The sequence below is a fragment of the Phacochoerus africanus genome, chromosome 10 (genome assembly GCF_016906955.1).
Source record: "Phacochoerus africanus isolate WHEZ1 chromosome 10, ROS_Pafr_v1, whole genome shotgun sequence".
NCBI lineage: Eukaryota > Metazoa > Chordata > Mammalia > Artiodactyla > Suidae > Phacochoerus > Phacochoerus africanus.
Genome location: NC_062553.1, coordinates 109,405,789 through 109,432,673, shown reverse-complemented (window position 1 = coordinate 109,432,673; position 26,885 = coordinate 109,405,789). Strand labels below are relative to the sequence as shown.

General features: G+C 37.0%; 1 protein-coding gene across 13 annotated transcripts in view; it reads left to right on the top strand.

The window, feature by feature from the left end:
- ANK2 (ankyrin 2) overlaps positions 1-26,885 on the top strand; it is a 722,246-nt gene that overhangs the window by 565,629 nt on the left and 129,732 nt on the right. For all 13 annotated transcript variants that reach the window (XM_047799241.1, XM_047799252.1, XM_047799247.1 and 10 more), the window contains 6 exons: positions 3,645-3,743; positions 8,738-8,923; positions 12,431-12,529; positions 13,717-13,815; positions 20,741-20,839; positions 25,394-25,591. In XM_047799241.1, the coding sequence (XP_047655197.1) occupies positions 3,645-3,743; positions 8,738-8,923; positions 12,431-12,529; positions 13,717-13,815; positions 20,741-20,839; positions 25,394-25,591 (780 nt within the window). The remainder of the gene's footprint in view (positions 1-3,644; positions 3,744-8,737; positions 8,924-12,430; positions 12,530-13,716; positions 13,816-20,740; positions 20,840-25,393; positions 25,592-26,885) is intronic.

Sequence of the window (26,885 nt, the reverse complement as noted above, 5' to 3'; positions counted from 1 at the left end):
TATTGCCTTCATCTTTTAAATACACTATTGCAAATATTGCAAAAGCTGATTAACCCCTTACTTCCATCCTTGTCTCCTGCCATTCCAAACCAAGGCATCTGTGGTCCGGAGTGAACTTTCCGAAATGCAAATGTGATCCCTGCTTAAAACCATTCACTGGTTCTACATCACCTATAAGAAAGCACTTCAGGTAGTTTTAAAAAATTGAACTTTTTCAAAAATGCATGGACTTTGGCCTCATGTATGAAGACTTCAATGCAAGAAGGGGGATGGTGGTCCCTAGATGTTCTTACAAGTTTCCACAGGAGATTCTATCACATAGCCAGGCTGAGGACCACACATCCACAGTTAAGTCCCAGCTTCTTTACAGGTAAGAAAGCTGTCCATGAATTGGCTCCTCTCTGTCACTTCCAGTTCACTTATTAGCTTTGAGACTTTGGCCAAGTTACCTAAATGTTTGAGCCTCAGCTACCTTATTTCAAGTGGAGATAATAATACCAAGATTATAACACTATTCTAAGTATTAGTGATGGTATTTGGCCATTTAGTTTATCATCTGAACTGAGACTATTAATAATTACTCCACGATACTATGCATAAAATTAGACTGTTTTGGGCAAACCAGACCATGTGGTCACAGTAATTTGAAATGATACAGTAAAAGCATTTCTCACAGTGAATGGCATATAGCATAAGTTCCATAAGTCCTTTGTGTTCTTATGGTTCTTCCTATCTCTTCCTACTCTGCTGGAAAGCCTGGCATCCTGAGGTTGTGGCACAAAGAACAAATGCTATTCATGGTGCTCTCTAACTCAGATCCTGAACATTTGGATCCTGGACATTTGTCTGTCACTGCCCTTTCCTTTCTAGGTACTGTATGTTGTCAGCCTTGATATTTTCCCCTTTTCTTTCTCTATTACTCTAGCCCACATTAACGCTTGCAGGGGCCAGGACAAGAGTGCAAAAGAGTTCCACATACAGTATATTTTTTAAATTCACTATGTATCAAGCTAATAAACTATCAAATATCTCCTATGCTTCTACTTTGATATATGTAACATTCTAACAATATGGCAGGTCCAAATTTAGACTTCTTGGAAACCTTCGAGTTCCTTCCATGCAAGATTGGGGCTGATTCTGGCCCCTGGCCCCTGGCCCCTGGCTGTTCTCTTATGCCCATTTCTGGCACCATCTACATCACAAGGGCATCATATGTAGGGATATAGATGCCAAACTGTATCATCAAGCTCTTCTGTGTCCTACTTCCACCCTCCCTCACAAACAACTCTAAGAGTGTGTATTAGACTCCTGTTGCTGCTATAACAAATTATGACAGATTCAGTTGCTCCAAATAACACACATTTATTCTTTTATAATTGTGGAAGTCTGAAGTCTGAAATCAGTCCTACAGAGCTAAAACCAAGGTGTTGGCACTTCAGGTTCACACTGAGGCTGTAAGTGAGAGGCAGCATAGTAACTACTCTCCTCTCTGACCTCCAGCCTCCCTCTTATAAAAAGCTTTTGTGAGTCCATCAAACTCACCTGGATAATCCAGGATAATCGCCCAATCTCAAGAAATTTAACTTAATCATATCTGCAAAATTCTTTTTTGCCATTTAAGGGGAAAAAGTCGGAGCCAGTTCTGGAAGGACACTTGGGGCTGTGGGGGCAGGGGTTCTGGGGAGCTGCATATCTGGGGTGTGGTCTGGAAGCAGAAGAGCTGCAGGAAGGGGATGAACATGTCCTCTTGGCCCTCTGGATCCCCTGCCCTGCTCAGCCAGAGGAGGTCCCTTTAAAGGAGGCAGGAGCCTAAGGATGGCACATCTCCTTTCCCCTATTTATCTGGCAACCAATGTATATTTCCCTTTCTCCTGATCTATACACAAGAGTCTGTTGGGGGAAATTCTGTAAGCAAATTGTTTTACTCTGTTCCAAGTTCTTTTTCTCTTTTTGTATCCCTGCCTTTGACTTGTCATGAAGGAGCCCCATTCCACACCCACTCATTGTTTTTAACCATCCCCGGCTTTCCCTTCCTTTGAATTTCTAATTCCATCCTTCCGCCACCTCTTCAGTTCTTAAAATACACAACATATCACCTGTTTGCTGTGTTTTAAAAAATATGCTATCCAGCTAGCAAGTTATTCCTGAATCCTACGAAATTGTCAGTTCATTCCTCTTGTAATATTTCTTAGTTTTAAATTTTCCACCATCCTTTGAAACCTACAGATTTTCTTCTGTCATCAAATTTAAAATTACTTTTCTTGTTTTACTTATATACTCTGTATTTATATTTCACTATATTTCACTGTAACTTGACCACTTTAAATAATGTTTCCACACTTGTACAATGTATACAAGAGGATTTTTCAAAAAAGCTATTTTTCTCTCCTTGTAAGTTTTTTTTGTTTTTAAATCTATGAAGTTTTGTCTGTGTTTTTACTTAAAATCATGAATGCATGGAATTTTTAAGGGAATCAACTGTGGTTACAATCCTGATATAATTTTGAGAGAATGTTGTGCTTTGAGAGTTTATGATTCGTTTCACACATTTTCTGGTTTGTTTGTTTGTTTGTTTAGGGTATTAGGACTTTTGTTTTTTTATTACTCTATGAATTTTATTACATTTATAGTTGTACAATGATCATCATCCCCTAATTTTATAGCATTTCCATCCCAAACCCCCAGTGCATTTCCCCACCCCCCCAACCTGTCTCATTTGGAAACCATAAGTTTTTCAAAGTCTTTTTAAAATAAAGTTTTGTGGGTTTTTACTGTAATGAAGTATAACGTATTGCAAAGGATATAATAAAAAGAAAATTTTCCAATTTAAACTTAGTTTCAAACTCTTGTTATAAACTTTCAGTGCTTTTTAAAAAAATCTATGACTACATAATGTTGTCATATTGCCGTAGTATGTGCCCTATGAGGGCAGATATCTATCTTGTTCGTCATCGTTCCCCGGTGATGGCCCAGCTAACCAGAGCTTAGAGTTTTAGTAAACAACTGAATAAATGAATATGAGAATTAATGAATGATGTAATTTTGGAGAGACTTTTAAAAAAATAACTTGTTCAGTAAAAATCATGCTACCTTCATCAGGAAGTTGAAATAGAGATTTTTCAAATTTTCAACCAGATTTGCCCTCTTTCTTAGCCCATTCTGATATGAGAAATAATTTATACCTTTAAGGGTGTTAAAATGTATTTAGTCAAGATAATGGTCATCTGTTTAAATAGTTTATGAATTGATCCATGTAAGAGCCATGACACAAATATCACTCTATAGTCGTGAAAATTCTATGTCTTATAGATATATATAGATATTAAGATACTCAGTATCTTTAGTTTTAGCAAAGTGTTAGGTGATGAGAAATGTGAATCTTTGGTGCTGAAATGAAGTCAAGAAAGGAGGTATTGCTTCTCTTTCTCCTCATTCTTTTAAAACTTGCGGGAGGGAATTGGTTAGCTTTGCTTGTCTAGTTTGATGATGGTAAATGCACATATGACCTCTGCAGTGTGAAGGTATGTTATTGTTACACCATTTCAAAGTTTTGCTTCGCATTCTTCTCTCTTTCTTTGTCTTGAATTCTCCCCCGATTTAAACTTTACGAATGATGGAAGACCTTTTTCACTGTTTGTCCTCAGAATGGCTTCACTCCTTTGTACATGGCTGCCCAAGAGAACCACATCGATGTTGTAAAATATTTACTGGAAAATGGAGCTAATCAGAGCACTGCCACCGAGGTAAGACTGTGGATTCCGAAAACTTGAATCCTTTGATCTTCATGTCCACATCCTTTGTATCCAGCTGCAGAGGGTCTCTATTCCTTTTATCCTGGGAGCGCCTGTGTTACCATTGTAATCAATCCATAGCCATGGCCACGAATGAATGAAGGACCCAGTGCACACAGTTCAATGAGTTTATGTCTTGATTTGGGATTCATGTCAGTTTATTCTCACATGAAATCATGCTTCCATCAAGTTGCCGTTCTCTAGGTTTTGAGAGCTTTATGCTACTCTAAAACCAGATTATAGTAAATTCTACCCATTTCTTTTCATCCATAGTTTATCTTTTGTTAGGATCTCATACAATTTCTTAAAAGAACATTTTTAATGACTAGAAATAATTCATAGTTATTTATGTTTGCATGATTGCATGAGGAATATGTCACTAAAAAGCTGTTCATGTTTTCTGAAGCACCAGTTATGATGTACGACTATGATTATGGCAGCAGCTGGATAGAATGTTCAAAATCAATTCAGTTTCAAAAGGTTCAGGGCATCTAGAAGAAAAAAAGGGGTTGGAGTGGGCCACCTTAGAACATCGCCATCCTATGTATTTTCCTTCTCACTTTCACCTAGGCATGTTAAAGAGCAAATTCAGTGACTGCTTAGAGCCATGATTCTTAAATGTTGCTCAAGAAGGTCTTGAGCTTGATGAAAATGCCTCCAGGGTCACTGGAAGATTGGGAGTAGGTGACACAGGAGAGAAGGGGAAGAGAGCTCCAGGGGGACACACCTCTCCTCAAAAAATTTCAACCGGAGTCTGCAGGCTTTGTTTTTCCTATTTCACATTCTGTGACTCCATGGATAAAATTTAAAAACTCCTGGGAGTTCCCACTGTGGCACAGCTGGTGAAGGATCCAGTGTTGTCACCACAGTGGCTCAGATCACTGCCGTGGTGCAGGCTTGATCCCTGGCCCTGGAACTTCCATGTGCTGCAGGTGCAGCCAAAAAAGAGAAAGAAATTTTAAAACCCCTGGCCTGGAGTGAGTGCTTGTCACCCAGAAGCTATCTTGTTTAATTTTTAATGCCTAATATGACCTCCTTTCTGGACAATTAAGCCTTTAGGTGAAATAAACACAAAATCCTTTCTACCCTGCATTGCGAGGAGAGGTCATTACAATCTATTAAATTCATGTCCAGGCCCTTTGAGCGAAAACTTTTTATGGAACCTCGAAATGACTTTCTGACAGCTTCTTCTCGTTCATCAAAAACAATCCCAGACATCACTCGTAATAGGAGTGTTTCCCGTTTAAGGCTGGAAGACACAACTGCCCAGTATGAAACAATTTCACATTCTCTATTCAGCACACTCAGATTTTACACTCTTACCATGCAATTACAGTGTGATTCTTATGATTTTGATTTTGTGACTCCCTGAGATATTAATTCTGTCAATAAGTAGAATGTGAGTGTCTTCAGTTCAGTCAGGCACAGCTTGGGTACCAGTATGAGACCATGTCTCTGCATTAGGAACTCTGAGAAAGGTACCGAAATAAGGAAGTCTGCATTTGCTTTATTTCCTTGAAAGCGGAATCATTTACCTAGAGAAACCATTTTATTACAGAGTTCTACTCACCAAACAGACTCGATATTTCTAGCGTGTGGTTTAGAGAAAAGCAGCCTGATGGCATTCTCAGCTGTCTCAAGGCTCCTCCAAGGCCACACTTTGGTAGCCTCTCAGTCTGGTTCCAGAAATACTGCTGCATGTCTGGTCCATCAGCAGAGGCTGTGTTGTACTGCGATTCTCAGAAAATTAAAACCATCTCTGATTTCAACATAGAGATGCAGCTTTTGCAAGCAAATCGCATGACCATTGGAATCCTAGCTTAGACGATATATGCCTGTTATCTTTTTGCCTGTTTCATTTTTTTGTTTGTTTTTGTTTTTAGGGCCACACCTGTAGCATATGGAAGTTTCCAGGCTAGGGGTCGTCGGAGCTGCAGCTGCTGGCCTGTGCCACAGCCACAGCAATGCCAGAACTGAGCCACATCTGTGACCTACACTATAGCTCACAGCCAGATCCTTAACCCGCTGAGCGAGGTCAGGGATCAAATCTGCATCCTCATGGATCCTAGTCAGGTTCATAACCACTGATCCACAACGGGAACTCCTATTTCATTTTTTAAAATCACCTAGATAACTAAAATTAATTCTTTCTACTGGACATACATTAACTTAGTTGATTAATTCCACACCACTGATCCTAATGGTTATCAAGAAATACACATATGGAAAAATCTTTGCATGTTCCCTTTTAGTCTGTCATTCTATAAATGAATACATCCTCACGGGGCTGTATAGTTGATTACTATTTGATTTTTTTTCAAGTGTATGAAAACTGGTTAAGCAATACTTTTTTTCAATACATTATTTTTTTTTCTACTGTATAGCATGGTGACCCAGTTATACATACATGTATACATTCTTTTTTTCTCACACTATCATGCTCCATCTTAAGTGACCAGACATAGTTCCCAATGCTACACAGCAGGATCTCATTGCTAATTCATTCCAAAGGCAATAGTCTGCATCTATTAACCGCAAGCTCCCAATCCATCCCACTCCCTCCTCCTCCCCCTTGGCAACCACAGGTCTATTCTCCAAGTCCATGATTTTCTTTTCTGTGGAAAGGTTCATTTGTGCCATGTATTAGATTCCAGATATAAGTGATATCATATGGCATTTTAGGGTGTGTTACTAATACCTTCCGTAGTCATGAGTATATATACGTAAAGATACCTTGAACCCATTAGTAGACTTGCAAAAATTAATTGCTAATTAAGACATAGTAACCACTTTAAAAATCAGATAATTGGGAGATCATTCAATATGGCAATGAAACTCATGTTTGAAAAGAAATAACGCTATGAAATTTCCCATAATGGTAGCAATTAGCATTGGTAAGTAAATGGTGAAAAATGAAGCTACTGAATTTTAATGTAGGTTTCCTTTTCATAGGGTTCGTTGCGGTGCTTGAAAAAGCCCTTCTCCCATGAAGTGTAGATTAGAGTGAAATCCATGTGGTGGAGATCCAAAGTGAAATTCTCTGAAGGGAGTTCTCTGTCCCTCCAGTACCATTTTTCTAATTCTCTACTCCCTCCCTTCTTTCTGAGTGTTACCAAAATTAGAGGCTAAAAACTTTTAAATTAGCTTCTGTACTGTCAGCAAATGCCTTGTCTCTAAGAAAAAATAAAGCTCACGTTCTTTTAATATAAACTCACACTGTGTAGCAAGGGTGAATCAGATGAAACATGCATAAGATAATGAGCCCCTTCTTTCCTCCTTCACAGAAGGCTTAATTTGTGCCAAAAAAGCTCTAAATTTAGGCCACTATCTTTCCTCTTACAGCTCTGTGCTTTACTCTTCCACTCCATGAAGTAATGTTTATTTAAAATTTAATTCTACTTTTAAAAATCCAATCCTTATTGTGGTAGTGCATATATAATAACATTTGAGGGAAATGATTTTCCCTCTGAAGTCTATAGTTACCTTTTAAAAAATTATTGTTGAAAACAAAGAGAAGATTATCACACGAAGTGAAGTAAGTCAGAAAGAGAAAGAAGATGCCACATGATATCACTTATATGTGCAATCTAAAATACGGCACAAATGAACACATCTACAAAGCAGAAATAGACTCACAACCGTGGAGAACTGACCTGTGCTTGGCAAGGTAGGAGGAGGGAGTGGGTTGGACTGGGAACTCGAGGTTAGTAGATGCAAACTATTACATTCAAACTGGATAAACAAACAAGGACCTACTGTGTAGCACAGGGAAATGTATCCAATCTCCTGGGGTAGACCGGATGGAAAAGAATATTAAAAAGAATAGAGTATGACTGAGTCACTTTGTTCTAAAGCAGAGATTGGTACAGCATTGTAAATCAACCATACTTTAGTTTTAAAAAATTTAAAAGAAGAAAACAAATGGAATAGTTAGATGAGAGTAACTTGCCATTGTCTCTAGAATACAATCATTAGCTGTATCATCAAATTGTCCTCATCTCTTCTCTCTGTTAATGGAAACATCTAACTCTGAGACTTGTGCTCAAGCTTTTGTGAATTAAGGGGGGTGGGGGGTTTCACATAAACAGAGCCATGTATATATATTTTTAATTTTTAATTAAAAAAATTTTTTTTACTTATTTGTCACCTTTCCATTAACTGAATACTTGTTTCTAGAGCGAAAACATGACTTCCAAATTTTCTAGCATGGTCGTCCATCTACGCCCTAACACTCCTCTAACTTTGATAACCTGTGCTATTATTTCTTATTGCTTCTTAGGTTTCAGTTTGAAAGGGTGGGGTTTTTTTTTAACCTTTCTTAACACTTATGATTTTATATCTAAGTGATTTATATACTATAAAATTCACCTTAGTGCAAAATTAGTTAGCCTTATTTGCCAAAGAACTTAGATCATATTATGTCCCAAATTTCCCAAATTATTGGGTGACACACCATTCCATTCACAGTTGTTACTGATTTCCCTAATCAATACAGAGACATTTAGCAACTTGCTGAGTTAATCACATAATTTATGCTCCTGTCTTGGCTACCCTATCTTTCATTCTCCGTCAGACTTGGTCTCCATTGTTTCTATCCTTCCCACGTTGTTCTTTCCATAAGTAGGCATTACTTAGGGTTGGTCCTCAGTTTTGCTTTCACATTCGAAACATATTTGAGCACATGCTGGGTGCAGTATGGCTTTGTTAGGACATGCAGATGTTGTAAAAATGTATCGAATAGAAAATTCAAAAACCATCGGATAAAGCCAGTGCATAGTATAACACATGGCTATAGTTTGCATGCGTCTTCACAGTAATTAATCAATCCTTGGGTTTTTCCTGTCCATCTTAATCATTAATTTGAAAATGAGATGCATCGATTCTTGGAGTTGAATTCCCAGGTTTCCAAAAATTGCTGAGAGCTTCTTTTTCTTCTATTTTACCAGGATGGCTTCACGCCCCTCGCGGTGGCCCTCCAGCAAGGACACAACCAGGCGGTGGCCATCCTCTTGGAGAATGACACCAAAGGGAAGGTGCGGCTGCCAGCTCTGCATATTGCAGCGAGGAAAGATGACACCAAATCTGCCGCACTCCTGCTTCAGAACGATCACAATGCTGACGTACAATCCAAGGTAAAAGCTAAACACACTGGGGAAAGGAACTCTTCGGCCGCCAGATTCCTCCTGGGGGATGACAAAGAAGTAGGCCGTGGTGATAATGCAAAATTACTTCTGGTCATCAAAAGAGCTAAATTCCTTTCAGAGGTATTTCAGAAAAAAAGGGGGACTGTCTGTTGGGTACCGTAATAAAGCAAAACAAAAGATAATTTTCTTTAAAAGATGAGGTTCAGCTTTTTAGACATCTGCTTATTTATTCTATTTATGGTAAAAAGAATAATAGAAACCGAACTGGAAAGATGCAACCGTATGGTCTAGTGTTATGGATGTCTTTTCTCGGTAGAATTGGTTTTGGCATGCTGGAAGCGTGTGTTCAATTGCAGATACAGCAGACTGATTGTTTCCTTAATTTTGCACTGTGTAATATCTTCCCTCTTTTTCCCACACAACACTGCTTCAGATGATGGTGAATAGGACAACCGAGGTACTGTATTGTGGTTATGCTGAAATATACCTTTTTTTTATTTATTTTATTTTTTCCCCACTTAGAATAAATGCTCACTAATTTATACTAATGGTTGGAACTTTCATTGCTAGGAAATTGATTTGGAAACTTTGCCCGTAATTAAGGCAAATGGATAAATCAAAAATTTAATACAGCATATGTTTGAAGCATTATTTAATCAGTGGAACTCTTTAAATAGCTTATTAGAGGAGGGCATGAAACAAGACTCTTCCATAATATATATTTTGCTACGTGAGCTTTATGATTAACTTTTTGCCAGTAAGAGATGTGACTCCTTCTCTTAATGAGAATTCTCAGGTTAGAGTTTAGTGAAATGTAATTTAAGGAGGTTTCTCTGCTACTATTTTATCCTTTTATTTAAGTGCAGTTGCCCCTTTTGTTTTCTGTATTTTTTTTTAGCATATTGTATATAATCAGTAATGATATTCAGCATGTCATGAGCCAAGCATTTGCTTTTATCTTATCTTACAATAGTTGTCAGGAAATCATCTGTTCTCCGCATACCTAAATAGGTCCCATCAATCAACAAAATCAACAAGGACATTTGATTCAGAAGCTTCTGCGTGTGTGTGTGTGTGTGTGTGTGTGTGTCTGTCTGTCTGTCTGTCTGTCTGTGTGGGGGTTCTCTTTGACTATTGCTACCAAAAGGCACTAACATAAACATTGTTGAAAGTTTATTATAAAAACTGACCTCTATGCAGAGGCAAGTGACTACTTGTGTAGGTTGATTTTCACTTTGCTGAGGGGATTCTTTAGACTAACATCTCATATGATCAGTGAGTTGTGGACCTCTGGGGGTTCTGAGGATTCACACTTAATGTTCACCAAGAGTAATGTATTTCTGAAACTAATATCCTGCCTATTAACAAATTTACCCATTGAGATGTGAATATTCTTGAATTATTCATATCATTTCTTCTGTTCCATATTTGTGTATGGAACTTAGGTCAGAGATTTTTTTTTTTTGAAGGCCCAGCTACTTAGTGAAATTGCCCAAGACCAGAATCATTCACATTGATATCTGAATTACTGATTTTAATACCTTTCATTTTTACCTGATTTTTGGTAATTGTTTTAAATACATTTTTGAAAGCAGCTTGGGCTTTAATCATTAGGCTAAAAGCAGCAGTTTGAGTTAGATACATACTGAGTTAGAAATATTTCTTCAAGGACAGTAGAACAACAAAGAGAGAGAAACCCTCCATCCATACCTAGTCCTGTAAGGTGACCTGAGCCTCCCACTTCCATGTTAATCAGGGAGAAGCTCCTCTCAGGGGCTTAGACCAGCCTCATGTTGATCCAGCAGTCACAGCCTGAGGCATCACCATGGATTTTCAATGAGGTTGTGTCAGGAGATAAATTAGTTTATTTCTGCACATGGGAAAAATAATATTATTATACTTGCGTAATTCAAAAATGATTCATCAGCAACCACTATGTTTATCTGAAATTAAATTGTAACTTGAATAACAGATGCATATTCAGGATATGACTGGGTGACAGGAAATATCAAGATAAAAATGAAAAACATCTAGTCAATTATTTCCTAAAATATTAAAGTTTGACATCTTATAAAATAACAGCCAGGTTGTAGGCTGATTTTTTTCCTCTATATTGACATGAATATTTGGCACCATGTAGACACAAAGTAAAAATATCGTGACCACAAGTCTAGGATTTGGATTGATAGTTCCTATTCTTCTTTTGTGTCTTGCTTCACTACAGTCAGAAATTATTTGCAGCTAATTTGGCTGGTAGCACAGAGGAATTTCTGTTACCTACGGTATCTGAATGCTTATTTAGGCCATTTTTGAAACAAAATCACCAAAGCCCATAAATTAAGTGAATAGAAAAATAGTGGTTGTGCTTTATTAATGTTCTTTAAAAACAATATTATTTATATCAAAGTTCATTTTAAACAAAAAAGAACAATACATAATAACCTCAGCACTGCAGGATTTGATATCCAGTTTTACAGGAGCCGTCTTTATTGTTTCTATAATCTTTCATTAAGCAATGAAAATTATGGAGAGCAAGAATAATACATCTTTTCATACTTTAATAAGAAAAGAATTAATATTCTTCTATTGTGAAAATGGCAAACAGTTCTAGCTAAATTTTCTTTAGAAAAAGAAATGAAGGGAAGTATGCTTTTCTTCCATTAAAGACTTGCAGGCTAATTTAAAAAATATTCCAAGAGTAAACAGATTCTAATGCCATATAATATGTGATTTAACTTTCTTATTTTATTTTATATCAATATTATTTTATTGATAAAATTTGATTTAACATTCAAAATTGGATTCCACTTAATTTTTAAATTTATTCTATATTCATTTTGATCCCAACTATAGTGTTTAATTTTTGTCTTTTTAACTTTCATTATAACAAGAAAGTCTGGCTAAACACAGTTGTTAAAGAGGATAGAAATATAAAGACAGTGTAAATGAAATGGGATAAACTGTACATCCTCTCTAAAAGTTTCTCAATATTTTCATAGTTCTGAAGATACAATACCAACCAATGCTGTTTTTCATTATCTAAAAAAAGCCCAAACCAAAAACCAGACCAAAAAAAAAGGGGGGGATTTTGAGTTGTCTCTGGGGAAAAAAAATTGTATTCATAATTATGTTAATTTTGTAGCCAAAATTGTGTTGTTTAATCATATTCTATTTTGCTCCAAAGCTAAGCCAGCTCAAGAAACATGGCTTTACATAAGCAGCAAATCTTATAAATAGATAAATCGTTAAGGTAATTAGAAATAATGTTGCCAAGAAATGTAGGATATCTATTTACTTATTTATATGTTGACCTTTTTACCACTAAACGTAAATAAAAGCACTAAAACTTGAAGTCTTCTTAAAGCATTTATTGTCTGAATTGCATCGTTTGTATATTATGTAGACGATTACCATGTAGTTTCCTCCACTAATCTAGTAGTTCAACATACAGAGGTGAAATGCTTTACCAACTGTTATTTTCTTTGCTTTCCACAGAGTGGTTTCACCCCTTTGCACATTGCCGCCCACTATGGAAACGTCAACGTGGCCACTCTTCTTTTAAACCGGGGAGCTGCTGTGGACTTCACAGCCAGGGTATGGATTCAAATAGTCTCTCATTTTAGATAGCCGTCAATGGGCATTTTAAAGTAAAAATTAACAACAAGAAAAATGTTGTTTTTCTTCTGTTACCTGGATCTGTCTGGGCAGGGGATATTAGATTTTCCTTTTTTTTTCCTTTAAATCACAGGAAGTCATACAGCTCAACAAGTGAAAAATAAGAATGTGTAAATTCACATGCACGCACATCGTTTGCAATAAGGAGGATGTCAGTTCTGACATCAGTTTGAGCAGTTACATTTAAAGATCACATCATGAGTCATGAATGAGCAGTTTCGAGTGGATAAAAAAATTAAACTTAAAATACTAAGTATAAAATGTGTAAGTCCATTTATACTGTGTCTTAACAGTGATTATAGGACATACAATTTGATAGGGTTTTTTTTTAATGAATTGAGAATTTGCTCATATGAAGAGTCTTATCAAAATAATAAAAGACACCATGTTGTGTTATATATGTTTAAGGGTATGCTTTTATTAGAAAGAAGTCACATGCATGAATTATAAAATTGTCAGTAAATGCAATACTTGAGTGCAAAATTAAAAAATACCAACAAATCAGGTATTTATCCTTGACATAATGATGATATGCAGCAGTCAGTAAGAGAAATGCATGTAATTCATGTATATGGTATTTTTGTCCTTAGAAATCTTCTGCACTGAAACTATGTTGAGCTCTTTTCAAGTTTTTCACACTGAATTATTCTGAAGCTGTTTTTAAGAATCATTCTTCCGTTGAGTATTGATAGGCATATGTGTATTTTATTTTTAAGCATAGGAAACTTTCAGATCCCAGAAGCTTTAACTGCATGGGTGTTGTAATAAGAAAGATAGACTTTAGAGCTCTATCCTAGGTAGGATCTGAAATGTTGTTTCTATTATGCAAATCTCCTCCCTGGTCTCTTGACTGTGATGTGTACATTCAGAACCTATGTTGTGGTTACTGACTTAGTTATGCAGTTTCCTTCTGGTTTTCATGCTCTGTCGTGTTTTGTGGTTTGTGTGCTTTTTTGTTCCTTAAAAATCAAAAGCATTGAAACTGAGGAAACCTTGGATAAAATTACAAAATAGGTCCCAGTCTCCTTCGTGCTCTTTAACACAAAGGCATCACCATTATGCCTGGCCATACCCAACATGCTCTTGTTTGGTCTTTCCATGTATAGAATGGAATCACTCCTCTGCATGTGGCTTCCAAAAGGGGAAACACAAACATGGTGAAGCTCTTACTGGATCGTGGTGGTCAGATTGATGCTAAAACTAGGGTGAGTGTCTCTGTTCTTTCAATTTCCTACCATGATTATTTTTTGTATTCTTTTAGCAGGCACTTTAAAATATCAATCCTTAAACAATGCATTTTCAAGGAAATTGCTTTCTTGGATTTGATTTAAACCTCATACAATATTTAGAGGTTTCACATTGCAAAGTGGAATTAATATTTGCTCATAAGTGCTCGGAGAAACAAAATGCTAGCTCCTCAATGACATAGTTTTTCAAGTCCTCGTTTATTGATTTTCTGGGAACAAAGATCAAAGGTTGAAATTACTCACCTCTGATTTGGCTAGTTTTAAATATCAAACCCCCAAACTCATTAGCATGTATTAAACTATGAGATAGTTTGGATAGATATGAGTGTGTGGATTTTATATAAAATATTTTAATACATGCTGAAAATCTTTTGCCTCCAACTTTTCAATTCCTTAATCATTTTTAAGTGGTTATGCTATATGGACCTGAGCAGGAGTTATCCTATGATGCCAATGGGAAACAGTTATTATGTTGCATTTTTACTCATGTCAACTGGGTAAGAGGCCGCGCCCTTTCATTTGTTTCAAACTTGAGTAAAATATAGTTCTGAGTTTCTGTGCACTCCCAACAAATAGATAATAAGGTAGGCAGGACAATACAATTGTTGAACATTCAGATTCTGAAGGCAGACAACCTGATTTCAAATCCTACTTCTGCTGCTTACTGGCTGGATGATACTGGCAGTTTACTCATCTTCTCTGAGCTTAGGCTAATAATACCACCTTCTTCATAGGGTTGTGTGAGAATCAACTCTTGGGTATTTTTTAAAGGGGGTAAGTAAATTACTTAGCTACTCATAATTCTTTATGTTACTGAAATTATGTGCAGTTACTTGCTTACCTTTAAATTTGTACTTCAATATTAACTCTTTGGAGTAGATTTGATCAATCATAGACTTAAGCAAAACTCTGAACATTTCTATTACTAAAAATTTTGAAATATATGGTGAAAGAAGTCTATAGAAGGTGGTGAATAGAATACATCCCTAGCAATATTTTATCTTCACTTTGTTTAATTCTGGGACTTTACATTCTCATAGTCCAAGGAATAAGGATCAAGTTGCTTTGCAAATCTTGAGGCTAACAAATATTTTGTTTAATAAGCCTTATCATCTTTGAGCTTCTAGAAACTACACCAGTCCTAGATTATACATTTTAGTTTTTAATGACCTCAGTTCCTAATCTCTTTTCTCTAAGACATGTAGTTCAGAGCACCTGTGTCATATTATCATGTAGGAGTTCTGGATTGGTTTGCTTTGTCTGTCAAGATCTTTGTTGTCTTTGTTTGCATTAGAGTTTTTTATGTGCTTCCTACCCTTTGTTTTGGATGTGTCTTAAGGATGCACATTGCTCCTATTAGTGATTTTCTGGAGCACTCATTCATTATTGAGCCCATTGACTTTGTTCTTATTGATCATGACAATATTTGCTTTCTACTTTAAAAGATGCTCTGGTTTGCATCTCCTGTATACATCTCCTATGTACATAAACAGTTTAAAAGTCTATTTGCAAATAGGCATTGCTTTTTCATGCCTAAGAAATGGATAGAAATGGATTCTTATGCTAGTTCTGCTAGTAACTAATTGTTTTTGAGCAAGTTAACAATGAAGTGTAAGCCTTGGTTTCTTCTTTTTGAAGGGAATATTTGGAATCTGTTTCATCCAGTTTAGCTTTTAGATGTATCAAATATCAAATAAACAGAATTTCATTCAAGAACTTACAAAGTGAAAATAGATTTTCTAGTTGTATACATTGTACAGACATTCTGTTCATTTCTTCCTTTTTAATGTCTTTTTAAATTGAAATATAGTTGATTTACAATGTGTTAATTTCTGCTGTACATCAAAGTAATTCAATTATATATGCATGTGTATTTTTTTTTCATAATCTTTTCCTTTATGGTTTATTACAGAGTATTGAATATAGCACCCTGTGCTATACAGTAAGACCTTGTTGTTTATCCATTCTACATGTAGTAGTTGGTAGATGCTAACCTCAGATTTCCAACAAATAATTATTGTATTCCTACTGGGTGCTATGAACCCTAGAAATACAGCAGTTAATAAGACAGAGTAGATTCCTGTATTTAGAGATGTAAATAAACTGAACCCAAAAGATTAGGTTAGCAGTGTACTTTAAGTTTTAGCAATCAGCTCTTCAAAAAAATAAAATAAAAACCTCTGATTTGTAACCTTTGCCTTTGCTGATTTCCATGGTATAAATACTTTCATACTTTCATCATGGCCAGTTAGAGCTACCAATGTGGTATCCGTGAATGCAGAATTGGGAAAAGATTTGCAAAGAACAGACTCACTAGTTTGTGCAGACTGGTTTCAGTGCACGCCAAGGTCAGTCACAACATTGGAAGGTGGCACTGAGATTTTCCTTGTTAGTGAAAATACTTCCTTATATCTAAGGAGTAGGATTTTAAAGGCAGTGAGGTTCATTTGGCTACCACTATCAGATTTATCGATTTATATCATTCTTACCAAAAGTAAAATCAAGTAGGAGGTAAATACCGAAATCCAGGACTGTGATCTGGAATTGGAAGGCCAATTCTGGGACTGAAATATTTGATTACTAAAGGAATCAGGTTTGATTTTTCTTCTGTCCTTTAAAAATATATTTTAAAATAAAAAATGCTATACTTTGACTATCTTTGTAGATAATACATTGAGCTTCTATATATGGAATTTTAAAAAATATTAATATTATTCTTTTTCTATCACTTTTATCAATTTGCCCTAGCAGTCAAATTAATCATAAACATTTTGCATTTAGTATATTTCATCAAAAATTTTCCCTTGGTCTTATTTTCTCACTTATAAGGTTTTCCTTATTTGGAAAAACGCAAACTACCTAGAGGCTTTGGGGTGATTTAAAAAAATCATACCCACAGTTTCTCCCCCACTTAAACCAGCACTGTGTCAATCACTGAGACATTTTGCATCTCATTGGCATTTTCATCATCGACTAAAATCTAGTGTGAAATTCTGAGACATTTTCACCAGTGCCCAGGGTTTCTGGTATCTGAAGAAAAAAAAAAAATCTCATTTTAATGTTAAAACAGAAACTTTATAGCTAGTTAAATAATGATATTACTAATCAGGTTTTATTAAAGCCATTTTTCTTTTTAATTTTTAAACTTATTTATTATTTAAATATGGAGATACTTCATGTAAGGATTATGGTTAAAAACTGAAATACGTATTTCAATGCAAACAGTAAAAGTATACAAAAAACATTAAGGGGTGATGAATGGAAATCAGTACGTCAAAAAAAAGGATCACCCTTGCTACTTGTTATTAGAAGGAATAATTAAAGTAATAACAATAGTTGCTATCAATTGTCATAGGCACATGGCGTTCTAGGCACCTTGCTTAAGTACTCTACGAATATCATCTTATTCATCTTCCTAACAACTTATGAAGTATGGATTATTTTCTTGTTGAGAAAATAGGAAGGTCTCCATTTGAGAAATGAGACTATCAATGGGAAAAATGAGTTTCAGAGGAGGTAAATATTTTACCTAAAACACACAGCTTAGTGATTAGCAGAGCCTATATTAACACACAGACTTCAGGATACATTGCTGAAAGAATAATCTAAGCTGAGAGGGAGGAGAGGAAAAGATAAGAGAAAATGGTTGTAAGGGGCTCATGCTGTGGGTTACCAGCTAGATAAATGGTATCTCTCTAATGTTGCTTGATCTTCCCTTTTAAGAATTACTGACGTCATGATGTGATTATGGTATCTCAGCTATGGTAGTTGAACTGATTCCAGTGAAGAAAAAAAGAGAACCCAGAGAAAGGGACTCTGGAGGGAGGAAAAAATTGTAACCTTTAAACACAGTATTAAGAATTTAAGTTTAAAAAAAGTAAAAAGTAATTTAAGTTTAAACATCTTGAATACAAAACCTCCCTAAGATTTTTTTTTTTTTTCAACAGTGAGATACTGTACTCTGTGGGAAATACCCCAGATCTACCCAGATTGAGCATGTTGGGCAACTTGGATTTGATACAATTCACACATCCTTTATAAGGGCAGATAAATTATATCACTAAAATGTACTATTTAGAACCAATTATTTAATCCTTATTATTCCTTGATATTCTTGTGGGTTTACCAAGTGTTCTCCATATTTTCCTGGTGTTCTGAGAGTATTTTGGAGGTTTCAACACACTTACACAATAAATATTTCACATCTATGGAAAGCAATACTCTGCCTTTTCCAAAAATGAATTAAGGCACCATCCCTTCATCTTTCAAACGAGGCTAGAAGTTACATAGGGTAAGAAAAAGCACCCTTATTTTATGTATTGTGACTCAGCTTCAGAGGGATTCATGATGGCTGATCCGAGACTCACATCCAGAGCTCTGTGATTACAGAGCCTACACCCTGGACCGTTGTGCATCATTCCTTCATTTGTTGTGTTGGATTTCTTAAATTCTAGATCTCAGTGAAGCCCCCATCAAGAATATGTTTGAGAAGTCAAGCTATATCTAATTGCTGTTTAACTCATATAGCAACTAATGCTCTGTCTTCCACTACAGGGTACTGACACCAAGATCCAAAAGTGTTACTGTCTTAATCACTTTGCCTGCACAGTTTCTCTTTTAAGCTCCTCTCAGGCAAACTTTAAAATAACTTGGCGTCTCAACTACAGTAGTTACATACTTTTTTTTTTTTTTTCCTGAAATGACTGTCTTTTCATGCTAATTCCCAGATACCCAAAACTGCAACATCTGTTTTGGTTGTTTAATATCTTAATGATGGTTAAATAGATTTATTGAAGCAAGGAATAATTATCAATCAAGGTCCTAGCTGAAAACAGAGGGCACACTCAAATTTGATAATTTGAATAGAGACTATTAGAGGGCCTATTTATAAAATTGTGGCTGGACTGAAGGGGAGGCACAAGGAATAGTGGGGTATCTCTAGGGCTGGTAAGAGCAGGAGTCATCACCACCCATAAACCTGAAAGGTAAGAATTGGAAGAGGGGAGGGTACCAGCCCTTTAAAGGAGAGTATTGTGTGGAGAAGGCTTTTTTGGCAAGAGTGTAACCTTATACAAAGAGCCCCAGGCAGACCTAGGAGATCCTTCAGGGAGATGCTTCCATATCTTCCTGTGTATCCCACTGGCTAACCCAACCAAAAGCCATCAGTACAATCTAAGGTGATCAGACCAGCCATGAAAAACAGTGAGAAGAGTGGAGCATGGACCTGGAAAGGCAAATGGAAGATAGCTAGCTTAGAAATTCCAGAATGTTGGATCAAGAAGAGTGTTGTAATCCAGATGAATTATATTTATTAGGAGGAAAGCATATCTCTGGGTTCAGAGATATAATTCTGGAAGCAAAGACACAAAAACTAGTCTGTTAGAGGTCTGGATAAATCAGAGCTTCTAAAGTCCTCTTAAGTGTTTGTCATCCCTCATTTTCCTGACCACTAGCTACCTTCTCAGCCTCTTTCCCTGTGGCAATCTTTTTAATTTTTCCTCTTAAGCTTGAAATCACCAATTAATTTATGTACTCAGGGCTTTATTTTCTCTCACTTCTTGACCATTATTTTTATATTGTACCTCATATTTCCCAACTGCTACTTTTTGGCCATGCCACCCTAAAGAGAAAGAAAACCAAAAAGACAGAGAGTTTTTAGAGATTGCTCCACAATCAGAAACTACCCAGGAAATATCAAGGTCAGAATGTTTTGTAACTAGCATAACATATATTGTGCCATAATCCCATGCTATTTTAATGCTATTTATTGATAATAATTTTTTGAGAAATAATTATATAGTTAGTAAAATGATGAAAAACATGAGTGGAAACCTTTAGAAGAATGTAAAAAAAAAATGGCCTTTCCCTTTTATGAGCCTTGGGGAGCATTTTTGGAGAATTTATGAAAACAGTGACAATTCAAGAGAAGGTAGATGGATGTATTGGATTAAGAAGACTTTTTAGGTGATGTGTTGTTACCACCAAAATGAAAATAGTATAACAATATATCTCTGGCAATGGCTCCAGGGAAGAAAGGCTTTCAAGTTCAACAAACGCAGCACACTTGGCATTCCCATCTACATTGAGCCTCCATGTGTGGGCGTCTGTTGATCTCTCCCTCTTTTTTTTTTTTTTTGTCTTTTTGCCATTTCTTGGGCCGCTCCCACAGCATATGGAGGTTCCCAGGCTAGGGGTTGAATCGGAGCTGTAGCCACCGGCCTACACCAGAGCCACAGCAACGAGGGATCCGAGCCTCGTCTGCGACCTACACCACAGCTCACGGCAACACCGGATCGTCAACCCACTGAGCAAGGGCAGGGACCGAACCTGCAACCTCATGGTTCCTAGTCGGATTTGTTAACCACTGCGCCAAGACGGGAACTCCTCTCCCTCTTTCTCTTTTGTCTTTGCCTTTCTCTTCCTCTTTCTTGCTCTATGTCAAGGTCTCTCTGCCTTGTTTTCCCTATTACTCTTCTCTATCATTTAACTGATAGCAGTTCTATTACTGCTCTACTAAGTCACTAGGACTGAGTTTAAGAAACTCTGTCTTCAAGGTGGCAATAGATGCACTCTTGTGGGGGGCGGGGTTGGTTTGTTTTTTGTGGTGGTTTTTTTGTTGTTGTTTTGTTTTGTTTTGTCTTTTTAGGGCTGTAGCTGCAGCATATGGATGTTTCCAGGCTAGGGGTCAAATCTGATCTGAGGATCCGACCTGTGTCTGTGACCTACACCACAGCTTGTGGCAACGTCAGATCCTTAACCCACTGAGCGAGGCCAGGGATCTAACCTCCATCCTTGTGGATACTAGTTGGGTTCATTACCACTATTTTTTGTTTGTTTTATTTTTTTAAGCAAACTCAGGCCTAACCTTTCATTCTTTTGGCAGGATGGGTTGACACCCCTTCATTGTGCTGCAAGAAGTGGACATGACCAAGTGGTGGAGCTTCTGCTGGAGAGGGGGGCTCCCTTGTTGGCAAGGACGAAGGTGGGTCATGAGTAAGAAGGGATCAAAACGTATTAAAAATGTATTTAATTGAAGTATAGTTCATTTAAAATGTGTTATTTTCTACTATACATCAAAGTGATTGTTATACATAATATACATTCTTCTTTATATTCTTTTCCATTAAAGACATTTTTTGATAATTTCTATTCTTCTTGAAATCAAAGTGTCAGCCAACCATATTCTAATTGCACAATATTTGTGTGCTAGGAATGAGTACTGAATATCAAACTTTTAAAATCATCTAGGAGTTCCCATCATGGCTCAGTGGCTAACGAATCCGACTAGGAACAATGAGGTTGTGGGTTCAAATCCCTGGCCTTGCTCAGTGGGTTAAGGATCCGGCGTTGCTGTGAACTGTGGTGTAGGTTGCAGACGCAGCTCGGATCCCGCGTTGCTGTGGCTCTGGCGTAGGCTTGGCAGCTGCAGCTCCTATTAGACCCCTAGTCTGAGAACCTCCATATGCTGCGAGTGGAGCCCTAGAAAAGGCAAAAAGACAAAAAATAAAAAATAAAATAAAATCATCTAAAATTTTTAAAAATACATGCACTAAGATGTATTAGATGTATAATTTCAAGTTCTTTATTTTTACCTGTTATTTTCTCTATAGACGGAAATGTGACTATTACTATATTATATGTAAATGAAAATATTATATATGTGAGAATATCTCTTACATTCTATTAGCCTACATTTTTGTGGTACTCCGAGATAGCTATAAAATATGTATAAGACTTTTTTTAAAGCAGCACAAGTAGCAATACAAGGTAAGTCTTTTAGCTCTCCAGGCTTTATCTCTTAAACAATACTAGTAAAAGGATTGGCCTCCCTTTTTCTTCCTCAACCCCGTTCAGTCTGCTCTCCACAGCTAAAATAATCCCAACTCTGTAAAAGTAACCCTTTCCCATCTGAGTAAAAGTCACAGCCCCTGCTCTGACTGGCAGGATCTCCTGATTCTCTGACGCCGTCTCCTCACACATCCTCCCCATTTGCTTGACTTGAGCCGTGTGCTCCCCCTACGATGAATACCTCATGCCAGGGTGGCCCCAACAGGACATGTTTGTACTTGCTTTTCCTTCACCTCAGATGCTCTTCCCCCAGATCAGCAGAACCAGCTCTTTTACTTTCAGGATATCCTTCATCAAAACTCACCTTCTCCCTGAGGCCATTTCTGGCTATTCTATCCAAAATTGCATTTATATACACAAACGCCCTTGGCCTTCCTAGGCTTTAGTGTTCTTCTTGGCACGGATGGCCTTCTAACACACTGTGTATGTTAATTCTTATTCTTTTTCATCTGCCTGTCTACCACACTAGGCCGTAGCTTCTATGAAGATGTGAGTTCCCTGTCTGCTGTATTTCCCTACTGTATCCTTAGTTCTTGAAGAGGGCTTCAGTAGGTGCTCAGCAAATATTTGTAAAAATGAGCAAAGGATTAAAATTAATTGGTGAGGATTTTATTTTCCACATAATCTTTAAATGGATAAAAATAGCATTAAAAATTGACAGATGTCAGAGAAACATGTGACAAGCAGTTCAAACATGTTTGGAGGCCTGATTTCTCTTATATTTTGCCCTTTGTACTGTCGTCCCCATGATGAATAAATAGCTTCGCATCAACTTGCTCTTGTTTTCTAAGTTCATTTTATGAATTTCCAAATATAAAAGCAAGAATTTTGTTAGAGTATTTCAAAAACAAAAAAGTTATCAATATTAATAATTTTAAAATCACATATGCTACTACCACACACAGACCATGGCAATTGAGACTTAAGGCATTTGTTTTTAGTTTTCCTGCACCGTTGAAATCACCTTCCTTGTTGAGAATGTTGGGCCTTTGGCTTATTCTGGCTTCTTATTCAGACAGTTTGTGCTTCTTTGAATGTAATGACTGCCAAATTAAATCCTTGGTCAACAGTTATTTTCTCATAAGTGTATTTGCATTGATTAGTAAGAAAAGACACCAGTCCCCCTCTTTTAATGGGCAAATATTTTCTAATTTAGTTTTCTTCCTAATTTTACATACTTTTTCCTATAAGCTTATTTATTTAACTTTAAAAAATGAGAGTCTTGGAGTTCCCATTGTGGCTCAGCAATAATGAACTGCCGGAGGCCAGCTCCGGCCGGCCAGGGAGTGTGCACTTCCCGATCGGAGAGGGATGCAGCGTCAGGGAATGTACAATTACAGAGACAGCCTCTTTGTCCCTTCTTTCAGGGCGCTGGACTGCTCAAATTTTATTGGCATAAGTGGTTGATTATATAGACAGCTTTTTGCTACAGATTACACCACAGTGTTAAAAGTACATTGGTCAACTATTACATGGTATAGCAGCCATACATCATGTTTTAAGATCTTTGTTTTAACTAAACTTAGTGGGTACAATTTGGGGCAATTAGGTATAAAACATCATGGAAAGGAGGAGACAGTACAAATCATCCCATGGCCAGCCAGGCTTTACAATTTGAAGAGTTCACAGACACAAGAATTTGGCATTCACAAATCTTGTTTTTAGACTGGTGCTTATCTTTATTTATTTATTTATTTATTTATTGTCTTTTTTTTTTTTTTTTCCCTATTTCTTGGGCCACTCCCGCGGCATATGGAGGTTCCCAGGCTAGGGGTCGAATCGGAGCTGTAGCTGCTGGCCTATGCCAGAGCCACAGCAACGCGGGATCCGAGCCATGTGTGCAACCTACACCGCAGCTCAAGGCAACGCCAGATCCTTAACCCACTGAGCAAGGGCAGGGACCGAACCCGCAACCTCATGGTTCCTAGTCGGATTCATGGTTCCTAGTCGGATTCGTTAACCACTGCGCCACGACGGGAACTCCTGGTGCTTATCTTTAAAGCGTTATGGCAGGGAGACAGTGTAAGAAAATATAAACCAACCTAACTAGATATCACTTAAAAGCTTCTATAACTCATAGCTAGGTGTCTTTTGGTCAAGAATAATATATGTCTAACTTCTTTGAACCTCATTATCCTAACTCTAAAGTTTACTGTATAACTAATTAATAGATAAACACTATGTTTTAACTAAGTTGGATTTAAATAGGGGAAAAGTCCTTCAGGATGAAATTTTTATTATACTATTGTTGTAATTTTGTTAAATCACAAATCACCACAGGAAAATAAGAATGGGAAATAAGAATAATAAGTAAAGAATCAGGAAAGACTGAGGAAAACTGAAGAGCAAGTGAATAACAGAAAAGACTAAGTTATCCATGGAACAATCCCCACTCAGCAACACAAAATGGAAATTATTTCCTGGGAAATTTAGTTTTCCACCTATGTCAGCAGGTGAGCCTTATTGTCTTCTGGGGCCTGTCTTTGGAATTGTGCCGTGCAGGCAGGCATCCCCTTGTTTAGGAACCTGCCTTCGGAATTGTACCATTCAGACAGGCTCCTTTTCCTCATTAGGAGCTTGTCCTCGGAACTGCACCGTTCAGGCAGGCCTCTTTTTTTGATTAGGAGACTGCCCTCGGGATTGTACCGTTCAGGCAAGCTCCCTTCCTCGGCTTTTTGTATTTTCTCGGCTCCCCGCAATGAACTTGACTAGTATGCCTAAGGATGCAGGTTTGATCCCTGGACTAACTCAGTGTGCTAAGGATCCAGTGTGGCCATGAGCTGTGGTGTAGGTCACAGACATGGCTAGGATCTGGTGTTGCTGTAGCTGTGGTATAGGCCAGCAGCTGCAGCTCCAATTTGACCCCTCGCCATATACTGCAGGTGTGGACCTAAAAAAAAAAATTTATTTTAATAAAAAGTGAGAGTCTTATCTAGGCTAATAATTATCAGTGAGTTACCCTTCTATTTTGTGTTCCTACTGTTGACCTTCTCTGAGGATTAAAGCTAAAGCTGTTTTTGGCAGTATCGATGATGACAAATTTAGGCTGTCCTCAAAATTTTTAAGTTGGGAATTCATTGAAACATGGTCCATATTTGACTCACACTTTTCTAGCTCTCACCTGACTGCTTTCTCCAAGTCCAGTTCATGTCTCATGAGAAGAAAAAAGTCAGAGAATTTCTGAGCAGCCTGCATCTAAGAGATAATTAAAGTCTCCTTCTCTCCCTAAGCCACCCACTTGCTCCTCCTGCATCCACCTCCCCCTCCTGCAGAGAGATTAATTGAATATAGATTTCTATGTATGGAATTGGATACAGACTATTTAGGCATCAGCTATTACTTGTTTTTATGCATCTAACATTACCCTAATCATTGTGAGAGCCAACGGAATTGTTACACATACTATGGATTTATTCAGAAAATACATATTCATTTGTTTTTGCCTAAGAATATCATAATTAATGAAGATGTATTAATTTGTTTTGCCTAAGAATAGCATAAGTATGAAATTAAACATTTGGTTTATCTTCCCTCTCTGCCAAACAAAATCTGCTGTTGATTTAGATAGCAAGTGGAAATTATTTTTCTCTGCTCCCAATGGTACCAGAGACCAGGAATGGACTTCTTTGTGTTTCACAATCTGAAAGTAATAACTAAAATGTGGACTTGGTTTGTTTTTGATGTGCAGAATGGGCTGTCTCCACTTCACATGGCGGCACAGGGTGACCACGTGGAATGTGTGAAGCACTTGCTACAGCACAAGGCACCTGTTGATGACGTCACCTTGGACTACCTGACAGCCCTCCATGTTGCTGCACACTGTGGCCACTACCGTGTAACCAAACTCCTTCTGGACAAGAGAGCCAATCCCAACGCCAGAGCCCTGGTAAACCTGGCCCAGTCCACCTTAACTGAATACAGATCAACCCAAGCAGACCCACACTGATTGACCCATGGTGCAGACACCAGCCATGCATGGTTACAGATATGTAGTTAATTCTGTTTGTCCCCTCCCACGTGTTATTAAATGATGGTGATCAAGGACAGATTTACGAGAACACCAAGGTAACATTTCCCTAACTAGCAAGTGGTAGACAAATATGAAATGGAATATAGAAATTAAAAAATAGGCAATTATCAAATAAGTTCTAGGGTCAGAAAAAAATTATAAAGAAGTTGAATTTTATTCATCTCTTTCTGGGGGAAAAAGGCTTTAAGTGGTGAATAGATTCGACTATGTCCGATCATGTAAAATGTAAGCCTATGTAGAATTCACTTGGAGATTTTCCTTATTGACCTGATTACTTAACCATAGGGTAATAGAAAAGTAATGCGCAGCATCTTTTTGCTTCAGAGAGCATTTGTTTATAAACTATTTCAGGAATTGCTCAAGAGAAACCTTTAAGAGACTGCCCCTCGAGCAGCTTCTGTGTTTCCCAAGTTCTAATATTGAATAAATCTTCCTTGCTTCACTTATATTCTAACCATAATCATTGGAAGTATTAGATATGGACTAATTTATTCCTCTTGTTTCCTGATTCTCAAACTAAAAGCAAATCCTTTTTTTCTATTTGTTTACATGGTTTAGGCCAGTTAAATTAGTCTTCAGACAATCAGTATTTAAGAGAATGTCATTAGAATTAGCAAATATTAAATCTTGCTTTCATTAGAAATTTTTTGTTGGAATCGATTTCTTTCATTATTGCCTGGGAAGCAACTATACTTTTAGGGTTCTGTGCAGTTGTGTGAGGATATATATTTTCTTATAAGGAGGAAAAATACTCATTTTCAATTGGAGAGTGGTCAATAAGCTTGTAAAATATCATAATCTAATTATCGTCGATTTTTTAAGAGCTACATATTCATGTGGTTATTTATATCTGGCTTATTACAGAGCTCATGAATGGGAGATTGCTTAATACATATTGTTAACAATAATGTCATTAGGTTAAAGAAAAATCATAGGTTTTCCTGACAACTGCTAATGTAGAAAAATATTGACTGATAAGCAGTCCCAACAGGGATATACAAGATTGTTAACTAGCAGAACTGATAGAACTATTCTATACAGAGGTATCACTGTTCGAATAAAAATATAATACTGAAATATAACACATAGGAATTAAGCACAGGGGCAGTTAATAAGTTTTTATGTAATTTCTCTCAATTCTTGCCCATTA